We start from the raw sequence: 23,171 nt of genomic DNA on the forward strand, positions 1-23,171 counted from the left end.
ATCTCTCATGTATGCTGTCAGTACAATTAGCAGATACATGGTAAATTCCGATAAAGAACATTGGAAAGTAGTTCAGTGGATTTTAAGATACTTACGAGGTACTACTGATGTTTGCTTACAGTTTGGAAGAACTAAAGATGGAGTCATTGGGTATGTTGATGTTGATTTTGCTGAAGACCTTGATAGAAGAAGATCTCTCACTGGTTATGTCTTTGCAATCGAATGTTGTGCAATCAATTGGAAAGCTGCTTTGCAAACTACAGTTTCTTTGTTTACCACTGAAGCTGAGTACATGGCGATTATTGAGGCTTGTAAAGAAGTTATTTGGTTGAAGGGACTTTTTAGTGAACTCAATGAAGACTTTCAAATTAGTACAGTATTTTATGACAGTCAGAGTGCCATCTTCCTTACAAAAGATTAAATGTTCCATGAGAGAACAAAACACATTGATGTTCGGTATCATTTTGTTCGTGATATTATTACTCGTGGTGATATTGTTGTGAGCAAAATTAGTACTCATGAAAATCCTACAGATATGATGACTAAGTCACTTCCTATAACCAAGTTCGAGCATTGCTTAGACTTGGTTAGTGTTCATTGTTGAAGTTAAACCCTTAAAAGGTTTTATGGAAGAAGTGGAGAACTTGTTCGTTGAGAGTTCACGATGAAGAACATGTTCATTGAGAATTCGTGTCAATGTGGAGATTATTAGAATTAAGTGACCCGAATCCTTATTTAAATAAAATACAATGGTAAAATAAAATAAAAGTAAAATCCCTATAGAACTACACTTATTTTATTTTATTTTAGAATAAGGTTTTTAAAACCTTATTAAACTCTATCTATTTGATATTAATTAGAATAAGGTGTTTCAATCTTACTACACTCCTATTAGAATATAGTTTTATAAGCCTATAAATAGATATAGTCTATTCCTCTTGTAATCGTTTAAATTCGACATAGTGGATTTTCTTCTCCTCTTCCCGTGATTTTTTTCCCGAAAGGGTTTCCACGTAAAAATCTGTGTTCTTTATTTTTATTTCTCTTTTCTTTGCGATATATTGTCATTACCGATATTTTATTTATTTTTCATAGGTGAGTATCTGACGAAGATCAAATTAAGTCCATAATAAGGTTTGGCAAGGGAGTTGGTCAAATAGGAGTCAATGTGCAGATTTGTGAGAAAATGTCTCTTATTTTGACCAAACAGTATGTGACATCCCAGCAAGCAGCACTCTTTCGTCCTGATGACGCGATGGTCATCTCAACCCAACGAGCAACAAAACTTTGTTCCGACAACGCAAAAGTCTTTCACATCCCAACAACACATTAAGCCACATCATGACGTGGCGACATGCAATCCAAGTTTTCTTAGTTTTCTTCTGCCAGTTAAACTTTATTTTTAGTTTCTCACTTAAACTCTAATTAACAAAAATATTTAGATTGAGATAAGTATGTTCTTTATTTTGAAGGGTTTTTGTTTTAGTGAATTTGGGTTTTCCTTTAATTCTCTCAATCTTTTATATTCTCCTTTATTATACTGAAATCTCTTTTTGCCTATGATTTTTTATTCTCTTTTAAAGAATTTTTCTATGTATTTGATCTTTCTAATTTTAGTTTACTTGTTTATTGCATAATACAGGTTAATTCCCAACAGTTTGTTTATTAGAGTTAAAAATAGTAGTAAGAGTTAAGTTAGTGTTTTTATATATTATATTATTCATATATTCTAAAAAATATGTTGTGGCATTATATTACTTGAGGGTCTAAAATTTTATTTTTGAAAATGATATATTAATCTTACATATATATTAATTAGCTAATTTAAAGTTGACGCTTATATATAAAAAATAATAGAATATATATGTTTTTCCTTCTATTACACGACTGATGTTTTGCCACCACGAGAATCGAATTTTGGGAGAAACCAAATATAAAAATGAGCAAATTCTTTCCCTGATGATAAAGCATCATTCAAGGATATTATGGATGCGTTCAAGCCTGAAACAAGGCTTGCAGTGCCTGCACTGGAACCTGGCTATCGCACAACATATCATCTCCAGAATTAGAAATTTTTTTGTTTCCTTTGATGTTGTACCGATGTTTCTACATGCCTTGCCTCCGTTTTCTCATTTTCTCGATGTTTTTATGCCCACAGGCAGCTGCGAAAAAGATAAAGAAAACTCTTGGCTGAGATTCATGAATTAGTTACCACCAACAATGAACCCAATTTTATAGACCACGTTACCATGTCTACTCCTTACCAGAAAATTACCACTGATATTAAGATTTATCTTTCCAAGTATATTTTAAATTTTATCTTGCTTATCTAGAATTCATGTCATGATATAAAAGTGATATGATAGTGTAGAATTGGTTGCGACTGCTCTGGTATCTTGTAAGATCTAGTAGATTGTTCAAAAAGCTCTAAAATACTTTAGTATAATATAAAGATATATGGGATATTTTAAAAACACCAACTTAACCATATACTTGACTTCAACCCCTCCCTCATTTGTAACGTAGCTTAATTGTATACAACACTTTTAGTATTCTCCCTCATTTGTAACCAAAATTAAATTTTACGTTCATTTCTTAAATTTCTTTTTATTGATATTTATATTCTCATGGTAATTGGTAAGGGGAGTTGGGTCTAGCACACTCAATAATGAAGGTACTGTGCTTGTCTATGCTCGATTTTAGCCTTGGGGTTTTGTCTCGCAACTCCGAGGAGAACCCGAACAGGTTCACGGAGTTGATCAAGAACGCCTAAGTCCATCAAGGAAATGTTTTAAAATATTGGCCTTGATGGGGTTCGAACCCAAGCCCCTAAGTGGTTGTGTTCTTACTCTTTAAGACCCTTTAAGGGTTCGAGTTTGAACCTCGTCAAGGCCAAAATGATAAAACATTTTCTTGGTGGACCCTAAGCGTTCCCAATCAACTCCGTAAACCCCATTCGGGTTATCCTCGAGATCAGAAGACAAAACCTCGAGAATAAAACCGAGTATAAACATCTCGAGCATAATACCTCCATCGTTAAGAGTCCGAGACCCAACTCCCCTCAACAGTAATAATTTTGGTCTACTCTTTTTGTAGAATTAAATGTGGTATACTTTTTATATTTTTTTTTAACATTTCAGTTCATTTATTTAAAGGGTCATTTTAATATATATTTTTTTAAAAGTTTAAAAAAATTCAATAATCTAATGATCTATATTATGAAGAATATTTAAAAGAATACGATACTAAAATAATTTCAGTGTGACCAAAATTAAACTTTTCTTACACTTACAGAATAATGCCGAGAAGACTTCAAAGATTCCAGTGGAGGCAGCGGCCTGCTTCCAAACCAAGGTATCAATGAGAGAGTGGTGGAGATAACATCCCTAACTGAGGGAGCCCGAAAGCAAAACCATCCCAACAAAATCGTCCAAACCCCAGTCTCAATGCTCCATTAAGGCAGTATCTGTTTCTGAAAGTGGAGCTGCACAAACATACCCTCTTCTTAATAATAATAATGATAATAATAATAATAATAATTGTCAAAAAATAATAATAATAATACATTTGGCAGATATGTGGTAATTAATAGATAAACAAAAGAAAAAAAATTCCCTTTAAAGAATCCTATTATACGCTGGCTAAGTTGTTCGTACTTCTTCATTTTCTTTAAAATATTCATATCTAACACGTACCAAGGGAAGGGATATATGACTCCTAGATCACTTTAAATTCATGAAAAAGCTTTAGAGTTTAGAGTCTGAAGCCCATCCATGTCCAATACTCATATCCAAGTCCGATTAACTTACCTGAGAGGTATCTATGGTGTCTAAACACAAAATATTGGCCTCCTCAAGTCTAATCTGAAAAACTGTTTTACTATTAAAATTTTTGTATCTAATATTTATATATTTTCAAATTTTAATTTACATAAAAGAATTTATTATTTAAAAGATAATCTGAATTGGTTGACTCGGATTACTAAAGTTATCTCAAAGTCCAGCTCAAATTGACTGTCAAGCCAGACAAATAGCCCAGCAAGTGGATATATCTGAATAATATATTAAACAGATGTCTTAATAATAATAATAATAATAATAATAATAATAATAATAATAATAATAATAATAATAATAATAATAATAATAATAGGCTGCAAATAAAACAACATACCGAGCAAATCCTCATAAGAATCGGATAAGAGGGATGCGTCCATCAGAAAAGAAGGAGAAAAGACATCCTGTGCTTCTTCCAAGTCAAAAAAAGACCTCTGCCCATCAGAAGCTGAAGTACTAGAAGCAGCAGCTGACAGAAATACGTTTACTGGATCATAATCGTTAAGAGAATCCAACTTGTTCAACATGTGTGATATGTCATCATAGTTACTCCTAATACGACCATCGCTTGCACGGCTATCAAGCAAGGAATTGTCTTTTTGAGTTGAAAATAATTTCTTACTCGTTATGGAGCCAACTTTATTCTCTGGTCCCCCATGATAAAAATTAAATGATGAAATAGGTACAAAGAAATGTTCCGAGCTTTCATCAGATTGACTGTCCCGTGATGACTCTGAATCGTGGGATGGCACAGATAGTGCAGCTTGCCTAACAGATCTCTTCAAGTTCTGAACGAAAGAATCATTGGTATCTGCAAAGTGAATTTGAGAATCAGAATCTTCCACTAAAGGAGTTAAATCACCACAGTCACTAGCACTCATTTAAATGTTTTCAGAACATGAAAAGCAGCAAACCTTGGGGTGGGTTATCAAGGCCATTGTTTGCAAGAGGCTGGTCCAGGGAGCTGCTTTCAGACAAAGTTTCAATTTGGTTGGTCTGCGGAGCTAAAGTATGCTGCTTTTGCATGTTTCCACTTTTAACCAAAGAATTTGGGCTTAAGCTGAATAACTGCGGGAGCTTTAAAGCTGGAGAACTAGGAGAAATCTTGTCAAGCTGAACCTTTGACATTTTTGGAGTGATGTCACCAACATCATCAGAGCTACTTTCCTGCATTATCCAGGAAAATACCTTAACAATGAGACATAAATTCTACAAGCACAAGTGTTCAATGTTTGCAAGAAATGATTCACCAATTTAACATTTACCAAGGTCCTTCCACTGCTCTGAGCTTGAATAGGTGAGGTAGCTTGACCATGATGCTTGGCCATGGAAGGCAAGTTTGAGGAAATGCCATTTACTTTCTCTGTACAGTTCGATATTGACTTCTGAATTGCTGGAGCAACTTCCTTTAGTTGGTTAATAAGCACCTGTGCTTTTGAAATGTACTAGAAATTAGAATAGAAATGACTAAAAGTCATCTAAAAAGTCAGATTAGTATCAGGTGCAGGATTTAAATTGTATTCGCGAATGCATTGTCTACCACATTTATCAAGTCTGTGGATATAATAAATGCAATTGGGGTAAATATAGGCCATGAATATTGGCAACAGAAAGAGCCGAAACTGAAAAATAGCAACTGTATCGTCAAGTGACAGTTACCACTTAATTCCCTGATGAGGAATCAACAAGGATGCTGAAAAAAAGAATTCCTCTAGAGATAACTTAGAATCTATAACGGCATCAAGGTTTATGAGGAACATATTTTAGTGTGACTGTTTAGAGATTACTTAGAAATCATAGCAGAAATTTATGGTTTAGTAGAGGGCTAGAGGCATATGTGGTAGCATGTTTGTAAACTCACAACAGGCATGCATGTTCGAAGCAAAGCACAGAACAGAACAGGAGAACAAACTCATATATTGCTGTTCAGTGGGTTCTCAAATCTCCAAATAATTTGAAGTAACACTTAAATAAACTAAACAAATTTCCAGATTTTGAGGTTCTAGATCATCAACATTTGACCATCCTTCAGCGTTTGGGAAGAGAATTTCCCATTTTGGGGCTGTCAAAAGGTAGATTTTCATCTTTGTGCTCACAAAATTCTTTACCAAATACCAAGCAAATGGTAACTTAAGGAAATCTAAGCAATATCTAAGGTTCTTGAAGATTTCAAAAACCGGCTTGCTGTTGCCAAGTATTAATATGTTTCTATAACCATCAGCCTAACAATTAACTAGATTAAGAACCTACCTGATGAGTATAGAAAACAAGATAGAAACAAGTGCCCCAGATGTTAATCAGACTAGAAATCTGAAATTTGCTCGAAATTATGATCAGATTAACAGTATGAATTTGTAAGGAACTAGTTAATGTCCAATGTCTTTTACATTACCTGAAAGCTAGCCAGGTGTTGCTGATGCTCAGCAAGACTTGTAGCCAATGACTCAGCATGGCCACTTGTGCTACCATCTTGTGCACTTCGTAAAATATCAGGACCCTCTCCATCATTAGCATTTGCCTGCAAAACAATAGTAATATCCATTATTGCATACTAGCACCTTACTTGAACACCGATAATTAGCAACATTCAATCCACAGTTCCTTAAAACCGTGAATCACAATTTAGAATTTACAAATACTTTTTAAATAAAATTTAGAAAGTGCAAACAAAATATTGCTCGTTTGTGATTCTATACCATAACCAATAACTTGTCCACATCTCCCAAGGATGGAAAACTTTTAAGTGAACGGATTTGCTTATGACTAATAAAGATTCTGTCCATAGAAAAAGAATAACATCCTATACAAGTTTCAACGCCTCAACATCAAACCTCATGTTGCATAATATCTAACTGGTCAATGCAATTTACAATACCACAACTTTAAACAAATATCATACTCATAATTATACACTACATAGACATTAAACTATAAGAGATACAGCATATCACTAATGACCAATTCTTAAAACAAGCTAACATAGCTGAGTGAACAAAAATAACATAAAACAGCATACCAGCTGAAGCGAATGTTTATGAATGCGTTGTAATGCATGCGTCCAACGTCTGATAATTTCTGCTACATCAACAGTCTGGTTTACTCTTCCACTTCTATCATCTACCTGAGAGAATGTCTCTTCATTGACCTGTGTGCTACATCCACCATTCTGGTCTTTGTTAGCCAAATCCCCAGACTGAACTGATAAGACATCAGAGTAAGGAGCCTGAGAACTTTGATCCATAGTTGCAAGCAAAGACGATCCAGAGATGCGGTACCTGAAAATGAATATACATGAAAAAGGAGAGCCAAAGAATGGCATATTTACCATCCAAAATAACATATGGTGGCAAATCACCTATGCTCCCGATGAGCTATTAAATCCTCAATGGGGCCTGAAGCAAGAACTTCATGTTGACCTGGAAGAATAAGTTGATAATATCAAGGGCGTGAAAATCAAATAAGTTAATGAAGATATAAATGAAAAACACTTAATTCATTCGTACAGTACTTACTTTTACGAGATAGGATAGACTCCCACAAGCGAGTGGTCTTTGAAACCAAATGAGAATTCTGACTTGAAGTAGAGACAAGATCATCCCATAGCTCCCCTTCCAACTTCACTTTGTTCCTCAAGTCATGTAGTTTTTCCAGCTCTTGCTGCAAATAAGCCTGATATCAAGGTTTTCCAAGGAAAGTCATTCATTAAAGATATCAAGTCATTCCTAGCAGAAGGTAAAAGAGAAAGGGGATTATATTTGATAATATGAAAAAAATACTCAAAAAGAGTTCAATTGAGTGATTAAATAGTTTTTACTTACCTCCTCAGCACAAAGACCACGAAACTCTGCAGTCATTTCATGAGCCAAATTTGACCACATAGCCTGTCTCTGCACTGTTGTTTCTGCATTTTTCAGAAATCTTCTCCGTTCAAGTGATATTCTAGCCTGTTCAAAAAAAATGTTACTTCACCGCTATGGAAGGTCTAACCAAAAAAAAAAAAACATTTTGAAGCTAATGCCAAAACTATGCTTGAACTATGATAGAAGCAAATAGAACATAGAAACACAGAAAAAGAAGCATGAACCTAATATATGAGACTATAATTCTATGTTGCTCCAACCCTTCAATTTCTTTAAAGGTCGTGGATATGGGGATATGATCTTCCAGAGACCCATCAAATGCATGAGAAAGCAAAGACCTACCAAGTGCATGGAAAAACTTAGACAAAATTAAATATACCCAAGCGGACATATCCGTATCTGACACACATGCAAGTTCAACTAATATAGGTCTAACTGTACTTCTTATGAATAATGTGCAGAGCAGCACAACCTTTGTTACAGGAAGTAATGTAGCAGCATGTGAAAAGGCAACATCAGTCAATGGCACAGGCAACGGGTTAGAAGCAACATCCGCTGCGAAATTCCTTCTATAAACCTCTCTTAATGCATGCAATGAGAGTTGCCATAGAAGTTCAACAAATCTACAAGCAAAAACATAAGAAAATATAATGTGATGATGAATTAACAAATTTCATCAGCGATCTTCAATAAAAGTTCTAACTTTTTGGATCTTGCACAGACAATCGGTGCCAAAATACAGTGAAAGATACGCTCTAATGACCCTAATGCAAATAGGACTAAGAAAGCCAACTAACACAGTTTTCCATTTTGCTTAACTTTCTAGAATTTTCTTAGCAGCCAAACAGAAATTAAGAACTAACCTCGGCCCACAGCAAGTAGCAAGCGAAGAAACCCTGGAATTACTTCTAGGTAAAGCTCCTTGTGCTTCCAGCTCACTGATTATGCCTTGGACAACCTAAAATATCAACAAGTAAATAAAATTCAAACAATAATTCAGACAAAACAGTAAACCAGAAAAACGAAAACAAATAAAAAAAATCGAAGAATCAACCTTTCGAAAATCACGAGATTGCGCTGAGTCAAAAATTGGCCAAACTCTATCGAAATCCTATAAGATCCAAAACGAAAACCAAATTCAAAACCAATACAGACCAGATCGAAAGTAAACCGAACCGGAAAACGATTATTACTCTGGCGGATTGAGCGGGGCCACGAAGAGAAGAGAGTATGAAGTAAAGAAGCTGTTCGCCTAATTTAGGGTTAGAATGACGGAAAAGTCCGACACGAGGGGTTACGTTAGAGGCTCCGAGCCCGATTATCGACGGATCCAATCCTAATAGCAAACAATTAGTGTACATTGCGCTTTCGAGCTCTATCTCTCTCTCCTTCTCTCTGTCCATTGTCATCTCTCTCTCTCTCTGTCTCTCTCTCTCACACACACACACACACACTTTCTCGGGAAAAAAATGTATTTTTTTTCTTGAGAAAAATATCAGAAGTGGAAATGTTGAAATGGTGGTTTTTTGAATCGGGGACCGATTTTAATTTAGAGAAAACTGGGGGTTGGCTTGAAAATTTGGAATAGGGCCGGGGGGGTAGGGACAAAGGAAGTCAGTTTGGCCGTTTGGAACTTGGGATTAGGAGTGAGAAAGACACAAGTGAAGGGGTTGTTGATGCTAATGTGCGCTTGTCTGCTGGTGAATAAAAAATTAAAACGAACCGGCGGTAATTTGGAAAAAGATTTAGTAATTTTTTCCAAAATTGAATCATGCATATTAGTACCTTGTTTTATTATTTAAAAATAATAAAATTTGAATTTTTTATTAATATTTATATATTTTTGTTATAACAATAAAGGTTATATATTGAGGAGAGGAAGTTGGAACCTTTGTCACTTGTACATAGAGGACCTGTTCTTTCTCATCTCTTTTCTTCTTTTTTTTGCAAATGATCTACTTTTGCTTTGCCGGGCTAATTCCCCACACGCACAGTGGGCTAACGAGGCTTTGTCCACTTTTTGCTGTACTGCAGGTTATCAAATTAATAGACAGAAAACTCAAATTTTCTCCTCACATAACTTCAAAAGCAGTTGCATTAGATATTCGTGGTCGACTTGGGTTCTCGATTGTGACGGACCTGGAAAAGTATCTAGGTATGCGTATATTCTGAATCTAGGAAAGTACTTAGATATGTTTATATTTCATGAACATATTACTACGATCACGTTTCAGTTTATTATGGATAAAGTTCATGCTAAACTCAATAGATGGGATACTCATCAATTATTTATGGCTAATAGAATTACTTTAGCGAAGTAAATATTATTTATTATTCCGAAATATTTTATAAGTACAACTTATATTTGTTTTGATGTGTGTAATAAAATTAAGAAGATTGTGCGCGACTTTATTTGGAGATCCAACTCTACTATAAGAAAATTTGCTCTTGTTAATTGGACTAATTGTTCCAAACCACTCGTTTGGGGGGTTTTAGAGTAAGACACCTTAAAGATTAGAACAAAATTTTCCTTTTTAAATTAGGCTTCAATATCTTAACTAATATGGATGCGCTCTTAGTTCACATGTTGATAAACAAATATAATGTTCATGGGCTGATTCTACAGTCTATTGAACGTAGTAATTATTCTTATCTTTGGCGCTCTTTCGTTAATATGTGGCATGAGGTGACAAATAGTATTGTCTGGTCAGTTAGTGATGGTCTTATTAATTTTTAAAATGATAATTGACTATCGGATGTTGAACCTCTCAAGTTGTACCACATTAGCGATGAACGATTAGATAAAACTCTTCGATTATATATTTATAATTTTTAAAATTTAAGTGAGAGAAGGTCAAATTGATTTTAGGTTCCCTTATTTTTACTTTGAAAAATCATTAAAAATTATACAAAAATATTTTAGAGATTAACTTTATATGTATAAAAACTTAATGCGTCTATTTTCAAGAGAAACAAGCGACAGCGTTATATGAATTTTTAGTAGAGAACTCTCAGAGCTGCTAAGTAGTTGAATAAGGGAAGATTTGAAGAATAAATTATATTAATTGACTTACTTAAAATTTTACCGAAATTTTTATGTTAGTAATGAGATGTTTAGTTTCAAGAAATTCAAACAAAATTTGGTTATCAATCCCCAAGAATGAAATAGGAATAAAAATGTGACTCTTGCATAGTAGAACATGAATAACTAATTTAGAACTTTACTGGAGTGATTAACTAAAAAATGTAGCATTCTTTACTCAGGTTTAGGTTCTTTACTCAGGTTTAGGTACAAACTCAAATAAAGGTTATTACATGTGGTCGAGGTTTAAGTAACGATAGTCGTTGTGAAAGATGAGGGGAAACGAGAGACGATTTTGCATGCAATGCGTGACTGCTATTTCCCGAAAGGAGTGTGGAGATCCATTGTCCCGAAATGTGCTTGGAGCTTTTTCTTTTCATCTTCGGTTCAGGAATGGTTGAGGTGAAATTTTCTAAATGAGGGGCACATTGACATTGCAGAAGAGTGGCCAACTTTGTTTTCCATCATTGTTTGCTTTCTTTGGAAAGATAGGATTGCTTCTATTTTTTATCATATGAATAGTAATAGTAGGGACTTAATAGGTTTTGTTGTGGCTTGGGCTAGAAGCTTTCTGTCTGCAAGGCTGAAGATAAGTCTTGAAAGCTTCAAAGTTAATCGTGGATTTTGGGAATCGCTTACAGAGGGTTGGATTAAGCTGAATACAGATACGCCTTTTTTGAATCACTTGTAGGAGGATCGAATGGTGGATGGGTATTGGGTTTTTCAATGAAGGTTGGAGGGTCTGATATTTTCCAAGTTGAAGTCAGAGGTATCTATGAGGGACTTGAGCTTGCGTGGTCGAAAGGTTTTAGCCGAATTGAAGTTGACTACGACAATGCTATACTTATTTGAGTTTATCTGCAAGGGATTTGCTGCGATTGATTCATTCATTGTGTAGGAGAAACTGGCGAGTAGTTTTCAAGCATTCCTCAAGCGAGTACAATAGAATGGTTGATGGCTTTGCTAAAGCTGCTAAGGGAGACTATAATTAGCTACAGATCTTTGAGTTTCCACCGTATTTTATTCGTAGGTTTCTTGAAAAAGATAATCAAGTGATGCAGGGAAATTTTCCAGCACTTCACTCTGCTGCTAATTAAACTTTTTGTAAGTTTTTTCTTGTCTACCAAAAAAAAATGTTATATAAAAGTGTTTGGTGGTATAACAAGGCAATTCACACCATGTGGGGTTTGGATAGTCATTAAAATAGGGGCGATTCATATCGTGGATGGTGCAAAAAGCCGTTAAGATTTACTTTGGGGTTAAGTCCTTGTAGAGTATACACAATTCAGTTCGTCTCTATATTTACTTTGGTGCTAAGAGGATATATATAATGGGAAGATGATTGGGAGTGGGTCCAAACCATTGAGTTCCATATTTCATGAGTGTCATGATAAGGTGACAAATGTCAGTTTAAGGCATTGTTGTTGTAACCTAATAGGTTGGACAAGACGTTTGCTAGGCTTGCATATGATGGGTTGACAGATGTTATCAGGATTTTTTACTAATATATAATGTATAAATTATGTGGGTTTGTTTAGTATAACATGATGTTTAGCTAAACATGTTTTGCACTTCTAACAAAATCATGGGATTGAGCTTTACCATGTATAAGGTTGTGTTTTTTAAGGTTTTTTAACCATCAAATGATTTAGCGAGGGGTTTAAGGTGACATAGTAATTACCTCTAGAAGAAGATAAGTTATAAAGTGACTTGGTTTGAATTGGTTAGTATGTGATGCTTTTTAAAATCGACTAACAAGGATTCTATAGAATTTTGAAGATCATTATTATTCCTCTTACCATCGCTCCTTTGCATTGATTGCTTTCGGAGATGTGGTTGCTTTTGGTTGGAGGTTTTTAGAATACCTCATGCTTTTCGTTGTCATTTTGTTTGGAATATCAATTTGCTTCCCTACCCATATACTTATAATAATTTAGTCATTAATCCACTAGTTACCAATAAGTGGTAAATAAAAATTAGTCATGTCATTTTCACATATTTAAGTAATATTAAATATTTTATATAATATTATAAACTATGTAAACAATGAAGATTGATGGGATAAAAAAATTAGATTTGGTAAAAGTAATATTTGAGGGAATATTTTGGAAAGGTAAATGAAATTATATTTTTTGGGGTTTTGTTATATTTTGTATTGAAATTTGATAAGTGTTAAAAATTTAGAAGTATGTATATTATTTTAAAAAATTGAATTTAGTACGTTGATATTGATGTTATTAATATAATAAAAGTTATGGATAGATTTAAATATTTTATATAAAAATTAATTAAATCGGTTGAACTGAAAATCGAGAGTATGCTATTGCATTTAAAAAGTATATAATTTTAAATATACTTTGAATAATAAATATAAATTATTTATAAAATTAATAATACATAAAATATTTTAAAAACTTAAATATAATAAATTATATTTAAAAATTTAATATAAAATATAAATTAATCTAATTTTTATAAACTTTTAAATAATTAATAAAAGTAAGGGCATTTCATAAGCTAAAAGCCAAAAATCGCCTCCCAACATTACAATTGAGCGGAAAAACACCTTTTCACTGTAATTTTAACTCTAAACCAGGCGGCGTCCATTTTTTCTACCCAAAATCAATGAGAGGAAAAAAATTGTAATGGCCCAATCCTAAATTAAAAGCCCAAATAACCTTTCATTTCTCGATCTGTCTCATGCCTATGTTATGCTATTGTATGCCATGCTTATAAAAGGAGGATTGGAATAAACCAGAAAGAACTTCTAAGAGATAAAGCAACCAGGACTTTATACAGAAGCAATCCACCAAAACAAAATCTGAAAACTTTTATCTCACTGCTGATGATCGTAGATGGTTCGTTGCCACTGCCTTTGAAGAGGAGAAGATTCACTAGCATTGATTCCATGGAGGCTGAATCGGCCAAGGTAATTCCTTTTTATGAAAATGAAGAATTAATTTCTTGATTTTAATTCCATTTTTCGAGTTCAAAATCTTGTTTCTAATGATGTTTCGATCTGGGTTTTTTCCATGATAATTGATTCGTGTGATGGGTCTAGTTCTTTTTGTTATTTATTCGATTGGGTTTTTTTTAATCTCTTGAATTTAGATGCTTCCAAACAGTGAACGGAAGATTTAACTCTGAAAAAAAAAAGGAGAGAATTTAGCTTCACTCTGATGCAATTTTAGTGGCGTGAATTAGTTAGGACGTACTGTTGTACTAGTTGAATTCAGGTCCTTAAACAAAACAAATTACTGAACTTAGCCAAATTGTGATGGAATTAAGCTTCAATTTGGTCTTTTTTGCCATCTTTATTAATAGTTTGAATGGTTTAGGGTTCATAAACTGATGATGGCATCGATGAGGACAGCTATAGTTGGTCAGTAGCATCATCCCTTTTTGGCTATGTTAATATCGTCCAAAATCCAAATATTTGGAAAAACATAGGAAAAAATTGAGCATACCCATATTAGTCACGACAGTTACCCTTAGTCTTAACAACATAACTTTTTGGTATTTAGTTGAATTAAATAGTTAATATGAGTAATTAGATAAAAGGGAAATTTTGGGGTAAAAAAAAAAAAAAAACACAATTAGTGCTTTGAATAAGTACCAAGTAATTTGAAGTTATAAATTTGTACTACTTCCCCCTCCCCTTGATTCAATTCTTTGAGTGATAACGTTATTTTAGGAATATAAATGCACATGGAGTTGTGGAGTCTTGTTCTCGTTTGGTCCAACTTCACGTTTGTGCTCCTTTTGGTCTTTGTAGAAAAGATATGTAGATATTGGAAAAGATCTCAACTGTATCATTTTTTTTCCTTCATGAAACTTGCATTAAGAGGAGAATTTTAAGTCCGACCTCCACACACTGTTGTATATTATGAATCATATATCGTCTTCATAGATGCCAAGTCATTGCTTTTGATAATTGGTGAAAATATCATTATTTATGACTACTGATTTTGTGCTCCTTTAACTTGTTTGGTTTGCAGTCTAATGTTATTTATTTATTTCTGATTACCTTTGAATGATTTTAGGCCAAGCTCGCTGCTGCAAAAGAGAAATTTGGACGGGAAATTCGTGTTTTTGAAACTGCTAGTCTGCTTCCAACACAAGATGGAGTGCCCAACACTGGTATGACCTATTAACTAGAAGTGCCTGTTCGTTTGTGTAAATTGATAAATGCAATGTTTTTATTTATTTATTTTCTGAGCAGAGGAGCCAGATGACTTCTATGATTTCACCGCGGAAGATTATTATCGATTAATGGCAAGTAAAAAAGAAGGTACTTTGTTGATGAATATTAAATCATAATCAGTTTTATCCTCTCAACTTGGTTTATTTATTTTTACTGATTGAGTTTTGATTTAGTTATGTCAAAGTAACCATGGCTTGTATTTGTCTTGAAAAGGACATGTATAGGCACAATTTTTTGTACAAGGTTCCCATTTCATAAAAACTCATGGTAACCTGGATATTTTGGAAAGGATTTAGAAATATATTTACATGTTTCTTAGTGGATATGATTATAAACAGATAAGCACTTGAAAACAAGAAAAATCCGAGAAGCAGAAGAGGCTGCTCGAAGATCAAGAATAACAAAGGTACTTGCTACTCCTTTGGAATCTTTTCGTTGTTTATGTGTTAAGAGTGCTTGGATCCCAATGATGAGAGAATTTTTTCAAGGATGAGTAGTGAATCTTAGAGTAGGGTTGGTGTAGTTGTACTTTACTTTTCATTAAGTTTATATGTTCATGTTCAGGCTGTTGTTTCATGTTCAGGCTGTTGTTAGGATTCGCTTTCCAGATAACCACACATTAGAGGTTACATTTCATCCATCCGAGACACTTCAGAGCTTGGTTGACCTTATTTCTAAAGTGATTGCTCGACCAGATTTGCCATTCTACTTATGTAAGCATATTTCGGAGTGAACTTTTGGTCAGTTATGTAAATACTAGCTGGATGTTTCGGAGTGAAGCCTACACCTTGGATGTCTAATAACTAATGTTTCAGATACTACGCCTCCTAAGAAGCAAATGAAGGACATGACACAGGATTTCTTCTCTGCCGGTTTCATTCCTGGTGCAATCGTGTATTTTTCATATGATCTGCCAAAAGGTTTGTGCATGCTTTCACATGTATGCATTGTTTAATCCTTCTGTAAGTCATATCTCATCATTGATTCTTAACCTTATTGTCATACTTATGATCTATGTTACCCTTGACTTCATTTTTCATGAACTACACTCATGTTTGACACATATATGGACGTAGTTATGGGGATATGACCCTTCAAATATATGGAAGAACTTGTAAAAATTGAACATGCTCATATTAGATAGTATCAAACACATGATTCCGATACAAACATTCAAGTCCAAGTAACATAGCTTATGATTGGTTGGTGCAGAGTTGTGACCATGAATCCTTATTTATGTTGTCATTACCATGTATAACATTCAATTTTTCTATTTTTTCTGTTATTGGCATATTTAGCATTGGCATAATTTCATGTTTAGCATGTAATAAATCACGCAGTAAGGTTGTTGTCTAATTGTCTAAATACTTACTAGACATGCTAAATACAACTCTGTAGAAGTCCCCTGAGAATATTCACTGAATTTCATAGTTTTTATAGTTGAATACATAGTTTTTATCCCTGAACTGACACCTCTCTGTGAAATGTTTAGGTGAGGATGCTGCAGCTGCAAATTCAGGCCCCTTTCTTCAGGAAGAGATCATGTCTTTGAAAGGTTTGGAAGTCATTGCTGGAGCTGAGCAGCCAGAGTCAGTTCAATCTGCCCCGGAGCCTGCTTCTGCCAGTGCAGTGCCATCCCCTGCTGTGCACGAGAGCAAGCCTACCGAGAAAAAACCTGCCAAGCCAAAGTGGTTCAAAATGTGAGTTGACAACTGCAAAAGTGAGCTTCTTATTCTTTTTATATCACTTTTTTGTCCTTTTTCAATCTGTGTGATTCCCGTACATGTCTACACTGCGATTCTGAAAGCTTTATCCTGCAGGTGAGCTTTGGCACATGATCTCAACATTATTAGATTTCGAGAAGCGGTTAACTTGATTGTCAGATCAAATGATAAAGTTTGTTCGATGGCAGTGACTAACAGGTGACTCTATATGAAGGATATTAACACTTTTACAAAGTTTGATGTGGATATTTTGCTCTGTTGAACTTTTTTTTACAGTTTGATAATTGCTTCCTTTTGCTTTGATATTTCAAGCCCGTGGAACTCGAGTAAAAATTTCATGCTGAAACCAATGTCCGGATATCTGGGCTTTAGCCAAAGTTCAACAATCATTTTAGAGGTGGTTGGATTGGTTACTAGTTACCACCTTAATGTTTTATGTGAGGAATGGTCTTACACTTGTAGGTCAATGAGACACCAAAATTTCTATACATATTTAGGCATTTGGCATGCGGAAGTCAAAATTCTCTATCTGAGCTTCAAATGCAACCGTCTAATAAAAGTAACAAATCTATGTTACTAAAATTTGGGTGTTAGTGTATTGATATATGTTAGAGACGGATGTGTTTAGTTTCTGTTTTTCTAAGATTTATATGTATTTGGAGGGTCACGTCAATTCCAGATATGTAATGACGGTGACTGAAAAAATGACATTCAGTAAGTATAAGCCTGAAGTTTGAAAATCAGTAGTGTATACGCAAGAAACGGTCGCATGAGAAAGGGGTTCATTAAGCAATTCATTAAAAGATGTATCATGTGAAACTCAATTAGTTTATGCAGTGAACATCAATTATCATTTTTAAGTTGCAGCCTCCATTGTATTATATGTACGAGTTTATATGTGATTGTGGACGTCTCTCCTTGACCTCGAATGAGCACATCTAATTGTTCTCGTCATGAGCTTTTTCACTGTTTTGTTTATTTTATTTTCAGGACGTTAGGTTCAATTTATGTACTCCATTTTATTGTGGAGAGCTGGGGATGAAACCAAGTAACCAGAGGTTAGTTTTTAGTTTTGGAATCACTGTCCTTGAGTCACCCCATCATTGATGTGACAGCTCTGCTACCCGCAGAGTATGTCTCTTTGGTTAATGTGCGTAAATATCGGATGATTATGAAAATTAGCGGATTCCCATTGAGGTACAAAAACCATCTTTTATTAGTTAGGTAGGAGCGATCTATTTTGATTACTTCTTCGGTTTGGGCGGGTCAACAGACTATTTTTTTAATAAAAATTCACAACCGAATAACCGAAGTTTTATTAAAAATAGATAGGGTCTATTAGTTGATCACTAAATTTCAAAAAAATTACGAAATAATCAAGTTTTCATTTAGTCATTAGGTTATTACATGGGTTTTTTACATTTAGTCATTAGGTTATTATATGGGTTTTTCATGCCATTCTCATCAATTGCATAAGCTATTCTTCCCTTTTTATGAAACAGTTTTAAACATTTTGAATCTACGAGTCAAGATTTAAATAGTCATTTTTTTTTAATCTACGAGTTGACATTAATTGTTAAATTAACTTGAACATAAAGTATGTATCTTTACCCCTCAATTGGTATTAATTTATTTTACTGATCATTGAATCATTTTAAATGACCAAAATATATACTTACTCATTATTGAATCATTTTGAGTGATCAAAACATATTAACATAATTTATCAAAAAATAATATTAATAAAATAATGTTTTACTCGTGTTTCAATCAGTTTATGTTTGGATGTATGTCTCGGACTTTTAATCAAAATAGAAAACAATTTTAGGATTGATTTCCCTTGAAAGATATCCTCGACGTGCTAAACCTCAACCCGAAAGATCTAAATATTAAACCCTAAATCGAACACAGAACTGGGTGATGCTTGAACTAGTTTCAAGCAAGTAAAAAGTCGGAGAAAAATAAGAAACCAATACCACCAAGCGAAGATGATGCATGTTCTTAACAATTATCTATATTCACTACTAATTTAACATTTAAGTTTATTTTACTTAAACAGCCAATTGAATCAATTGAATCGGTAATTAACGGTCACACCGATTTGACCTCTAGCCTAGTTCTTTTTAAGATTAATCTTCATAAAAAATAATCTAATTCCTTTCCATGATAACAGCCAAATCAGCAATGCCATTCAAAAGTTTGGTTAGAAACCATTTCCCCCATATGACACCTTAGTTTCTGCACTATGACAACAAAAAATGCTGAAATGTGCAGGAATAAAGCACAATTATGTTGCTTGGACTTAAGTGTAGGTGTGAGCGTCTGCATTTAGGTGGTTTTTGGAAGATCATATTTGGGTAGGGGTAGGACATTGGTACACAGAAAAGTTATTGTTGAACAGTCTATCTGAAGACTTGTTGATTTGAGACAATTCAGAAAAGTGTCATATAGCAAACAAACTAATCAACAGTTCCGACAAAAATTGGAAGACAAATAGTAAGTAACCTCCTTGATTTAACATCAAGACATCTTCAGCAAGTTCAAGTGATGGTTTCCACCAACATGAAGACAACAATGTCTGCAAATACACACTTAAACATTTATGGGTTATGAAAATTACCATCATTCAAGCAGCTGTCAAGGCCTCGATGGGTTCATAGCAAGAAGCATGTTCTGACCACCAGGCAGGTATGCCACATTCGGTGACCTCGCAAGAGTTGCAGCGATTTCCCTCGATGCTTCGATCCTCCTCAACTCAATCAGCCCCATACCAGCAGTTGCAGTTGCTTCAGAAATCAACTTTGCAGCCTCGCTTTCTCCTTCTGCGCGGATGATAGCAGCCCTCCTCTCCTGATCAGCTTTCGCCACAACATACTTCGACCTCTCCGCTTCTTGTTGTGCCACCTGTTTCTGCTCCACTGCCCTTGAGAACTCAGAACCATATGACAAGTGCGTGATTGCAACATCAGCTAGCTCAATGTTGAAGTCCCTTGCACGCTGTGTCAGTGAATTCCGGACCAAGGCCGACACTTGGGGACGCTCGGTGAGAAGCTGATCAGCATTGAACTGTGCAACCACGGCTTTCAAGACCTCATTGCCAATGGAGGGAAGCACTTTCTCATCATACTCTAGACCAAGGTGTTGATAAATTTCAGGAAGTTTCTCCACCTTTTCGCAAAAATAACATCAATCAAACATTAATATTCAAAAAGATAACCCATGGGTTCATAAGCATAATCATACAATAAAAGCTACATTGGTATGCATTTTTTTGAACAAGTTGAAAAGCACATTAACTTTGATTCCATTGATATAATGAACAAGCAAATCAAGAACTCTCATTAACCCATTTCATAAAATCATCCAAAAAATCAAAATTCTTTAGTAATTCATCAAAAAATAAACAAAACCCATAAATCAAACGAACCCATTAAACCTAAAGAACAAAAAGAAATTGCTAGATTACCTTAGGTTTAGAAAGAACTCGAAGGGTAAGATTAACCATTTGGAGATCCTTAGTTCCAGAGACAGATGAGAAGGTATGGGGCTTCATGCGGATATCATAGATGAAAGGTTTCTGGAGCCATGGGATCAAAAAGTGAGTTCCTTCATCGGCCGTTTTGTCCAATACTCCCCTTAGACGGTCAAATATCACCGCTCTTTGGCCGCCGTCGACTGTGTACATAGAAGCGTTGAGGACAGTGGCGCCAGCGCCGAGACCAAAAGCGGCGCGTGCGAGGTTGGTCAAGAAAGAAACTGCGGCTTGGTTGCTACCCATTTTGCCTGAATTTCTTTGCTTACTTCTGCTGGGTTTTAGGTTCAATGGCGAAAAGTGTGGGTTTTTATTAGGGTTTATCTATTTTTTTTATTTTTCTATTTTTAAATAAAACGGTTGGGCTTGGACTTTTATATCGGCTTTTGGTCCAATTTGAGAATTTTGTTAATTTTGATAATAAAATTTTGGCAATTTTTTCATGCTAAATATTATTCATGTATTTTAAAATATTACATATATATAGTAAAAATCATGTATTAAAAGTACTATATATATTTTATGAATATATTTTTAGAATATATATATAGAAATTATATTATAAATAAATTATAATATTTTTACGATATTAACATTCATATAAAAGCGAGGCAGAAATGAATAAGATAATTTTATTTTCACTACTCTCTATTGTCATGCATAATATATATATGTTCAGAGTTATAGGTTTGAGATAGCTAATGTTTTTATTAGGGTGGATATTTAATTGAATAAAGTGAAAATATTTTGAATTAATCGAATTGACAATTTTATTTTATCATCTTAATTCAATTTGAATTTTTTAATTAAATGAAATAAAATTTGAGTCGAATCAAATAAATTTATTTGAATTAAATTTAAAAATACAAAACATGTCAACTTAGAATCTTTTGACCATATGACTAAATTTAATGAATAAGTACATAGTTTGAGATAACGATATTTGAAAATTATTTTAAAGTAAAACACAAAAAAAATTAGTATAATAAAATTATTTTAATAATTTATTTATTTAATACCTCAAAGTTATGATTTTGGAACTTTTTATAATTTATAATTTATAGATTTTTATATAAATTTAAATTTATTTTAATTTTATTTTTGAAATTTTATAGATAATTTTGTTTTTTTTTAACTTTTTAGAGGCACAAATTGCTAGTCTTCGAAATTGGAAAGATGGGGTATTTACGTTAATTTAATTTATTTTTAGGTTAATTTAGTTTTTAACGTTGTAACTATTCATTTTATTTAAAAAATAATTGATTATTCGAGTTGATTCAAAAATTGAGTAATTCAAAATTTATATTTTTGAATTTTTCAAGTCGAATCACCTCTAATTCTTATTTTCTTTAATGTTTAATTTTATTAATTGAGTAAAAATATTAAATGAAATGATATAATAAATAACTCATTCATAATTATTGTTGGTATCTTATTTGAGTTGATATAGATACGAGCTTACAATTGAAAATTGAACTATGGCATTATAATCACACCAAATTTTCTACTCTTTAAAAAAATAGTTTTAAAAATTTTATTTAATATTATTAAAATTTCACTATACAAAATAAAATATTGTTTTATATTCTCAAAGGTCATTGTGTAAATTGTTGGGTGATAGATATAAATTTTACTAATTTACTGTGAAAAATAAAATAGAATAAAATAAATAAAAATAAAGAACACATAAATTTTACGTGGAAACCCTTTCGGGAAAAAAACCACGGGCAGAGGAGAAGAAAATTCACTATGTCGAAAAATTTTTACTCAAATACAAGAGGAATAGACTATGTCTATTTATAGGCTTGCAAAGCCATATTCTAGTAGGATTGAAACACCTTATCCTAATCAATATAAAATAGATGGAGTTTAATAAGGTTTAAAACCTTATTCTAAAATAAAATAAAAGAAGTCTAGTTCTATATGGATTTTACTTTTATTTTATTTTCCATAGTATTTTATTTAAATAAGAATTTGGGTCACTTAATTCTAACAATCTCCACCTTGACACAAATTCTCAATGAACAAGTTCTTCATCGCGAACTTTCAATAAACAAGTTCTTCACCTCTTCCAAAAACCCCTTAAGGGTTTAACTTCAACAATGAACACCAACCAAGTCTAAGCAATGCTCAAACTTGGTTATAGGAAGTGACTTAGTCATCATATCTGCAGGATTTTCATGAGTGCTAATTTTGCTCACAACAATATCACCACGAGCAATAATATCACGAACAAAATGATACCGAATATCAATGTGTTTTGTTCTCTCATGAAACATTTGATCTTTTGTAAGAAAGATGGCACTCGACTATCACAAAATCTTGTCTTGATTTGAAGGTCTTCATTGAGTTCACTAAATAGTCCCTTCAACCAAATAGCTTCTTTACAAGCCTCATAATCGCCATGTACTCACCCGTTGGTAGACAAAGCGGTCGTAGTTTGCAAAGTGGCTTTCCAACTAATTGCACAACCTCCGATTGTAAAGATGTAACTGTGAGAGATCTTCTTCTATCAAGGTCTCCAAGAAAATCAGCATCAACATACCCTATAACTCCATCTTTAGTTCTTCCAAACTGTAAGCAAACATTAGTAGTGCCTCGTAAGTATCTTAAAATCCACTGAATCGCTTTCCGGTGTTCTTTACCGAGATTCGCCATGTATCGCTAAGCTGCCTTGACCGCATATGATAAATCGGACGTGAACAAACCATAGCATACATGAGAGATCCTCTTGCACTAGAGTATGGAACATGTGACATGTACTCAATCTCATTATCGATTGAGGAGATAAGGCCGATGAAAGTCCGAAATGGGTGCTAAAGGAGTACTAACGAAGCTTAGCACTCTGCATATTGAACTCCAAAGAACTTTCTCAATGTACCCCTTCCGACTTAGGTACAATTTACTTGCTTTTCTATCTCGAGAATCTCCAT

The 23,171-nt window shown here is 33.7% G+C and overlaps 3 protein-coding genes across 10 annotated transcripts; 1 reads left to right on the forward strand and 2 right to left on the reverse strand.

Annotated features, from left to right (window-relative positions):
• Nucleotides 1-1,837: 1,837 nt before the first annotated feature.
• On the reverse strand, nt 1,838-9,438 carry LOC108487429 (AUGMIN subunit 6-like). 3 transcript variants are annotated; one of them, XM_017791776.2, is made up of 15 exons: nt 8,890-9,421; nt 8,751-8,807; nt 8,560-8,654; nt 8,169-8,319; nt 7,655-7,780; nt 7,349-7,505; nt 7,192-7,252; nt 6,853-7,111; nt 6,229-6,354; nt 5,102-5,263; nt 4,751-5,003; nt 4,459-4,647; nt 4,174-4,305; nt 3,293-3,484; nt 1,838-2,162 (listed from the first exon to the last, which is right to left on the reverse strand). In XM_017791776.2, exons 1-14 carry the CDS (start codon nt 9,103-9,105, stop codon nt 3,444-3,446), a joined length of 2,025 nt encoding a protein of 674 aa, XP_017647265.1. In that variant the 5' UTR covers nt 9,106-9,421; the 3' UTR covers nt 1,838-2,162; nt 3,293-3,443. The 3 variants fall into 3 exon arrangements, with proteins under 3 accessions (XP_017647265.1, XP_017647264.1, XP_017647263.1); XM_017791775.2 differs by having other exon boundaries at nt 3,287-3,484; nt 4,174-4,647; nt 8,890-9,438; XM_017791774.2 differs by having other exon boundaries at nt 4,174-4,647; nt 8,890-9,437.
• A 3,959-nt stretch (nt 9,439-13,397) lies between these two features.
• LOC108489218 (plant UBX domain-containing protein 1-like) lies at nt 13,398-17,912 on the forward strand. Of its 6 annotated transcripts, none has more exons than XR_008272060.1 (9): nt 13,398-13,707; nt 14,822-14,918; nt 15,001-15,069; nt 15,321-15,388; nt 15,566-15,695; nt 15,798-15,902; nt 16,475-16,702; nt 16,803-16,904; nt 17,697-17,912. XR_008272060.1 is itself a non-coding variant. In XM_017793588.2 (8 exons), the coding sequence occupies exons 1-7, from the start codon at nt 13,624-13,626 to the stop codon at nt 16,684-16,686; spliced, it is 765 nt and encodes a 254-aa protein (XP_017649077.1). In that variant the 5' UTR covers nt 13,398-13,623; the 3' UTR covers nt 16,687-16,702; nt 16,803-17,566. The 6 variants fall into 6 exon arrangements, 2 of the variants coding, with proteins under 2 accessions (XP_017649077.1, XP_017649075.1); XR_008272061.1 differs by having other exon boundaries at nt 16,475-16,682; XR_008272059.1 differs by lacking the exon at nt 17,697-17,912 and adding an exon at nt 17,019-17,566.
• A 1,181-nt stretch (nt 17,913-19,093) lies between these two features.
• LOC108489217 (prohibitin-3, mitochondrial-like) lies at nt 19,094-20,578 on the reverse strand. Its single transcript, XM_017793585.2, has 2 exons — nt 20,173-20,578; nt 19,094-19,874 (listed from the first exon to the last, which is right to left on the reverse strand). Exons 1-2 carry the CDS (start codon nt 20,482-20,484, stop codon nt 19,344-19,346), a joined length of 843 nt encoding a protein of 280 aa, XP_017649074.1. The 5' UTR covers nt 20,485-20,578; the 3' UTR covers nt 19,094-19,343.
• Between the last annotated feature and the right edge of the window lie 2,593 nt (nt 20,579-23,171).

The sequence above is a fragment of the Gossypium arboreum genome, chromosome 10 (genome assembly GCF_025698485.1).
Source record: "Gossypium arboreum isolate Shixiya-1 chromosome 10, ASM2569848v2, whole genome shotgun sequence".
In the NCBI taxonomy this organism is placed as follows: Eukaryota; Viridiplantae; Streptophyta; class Magnoliopsida; order Malvales; family Malvaceae; genus Gossypium; species Gossypium arboreum.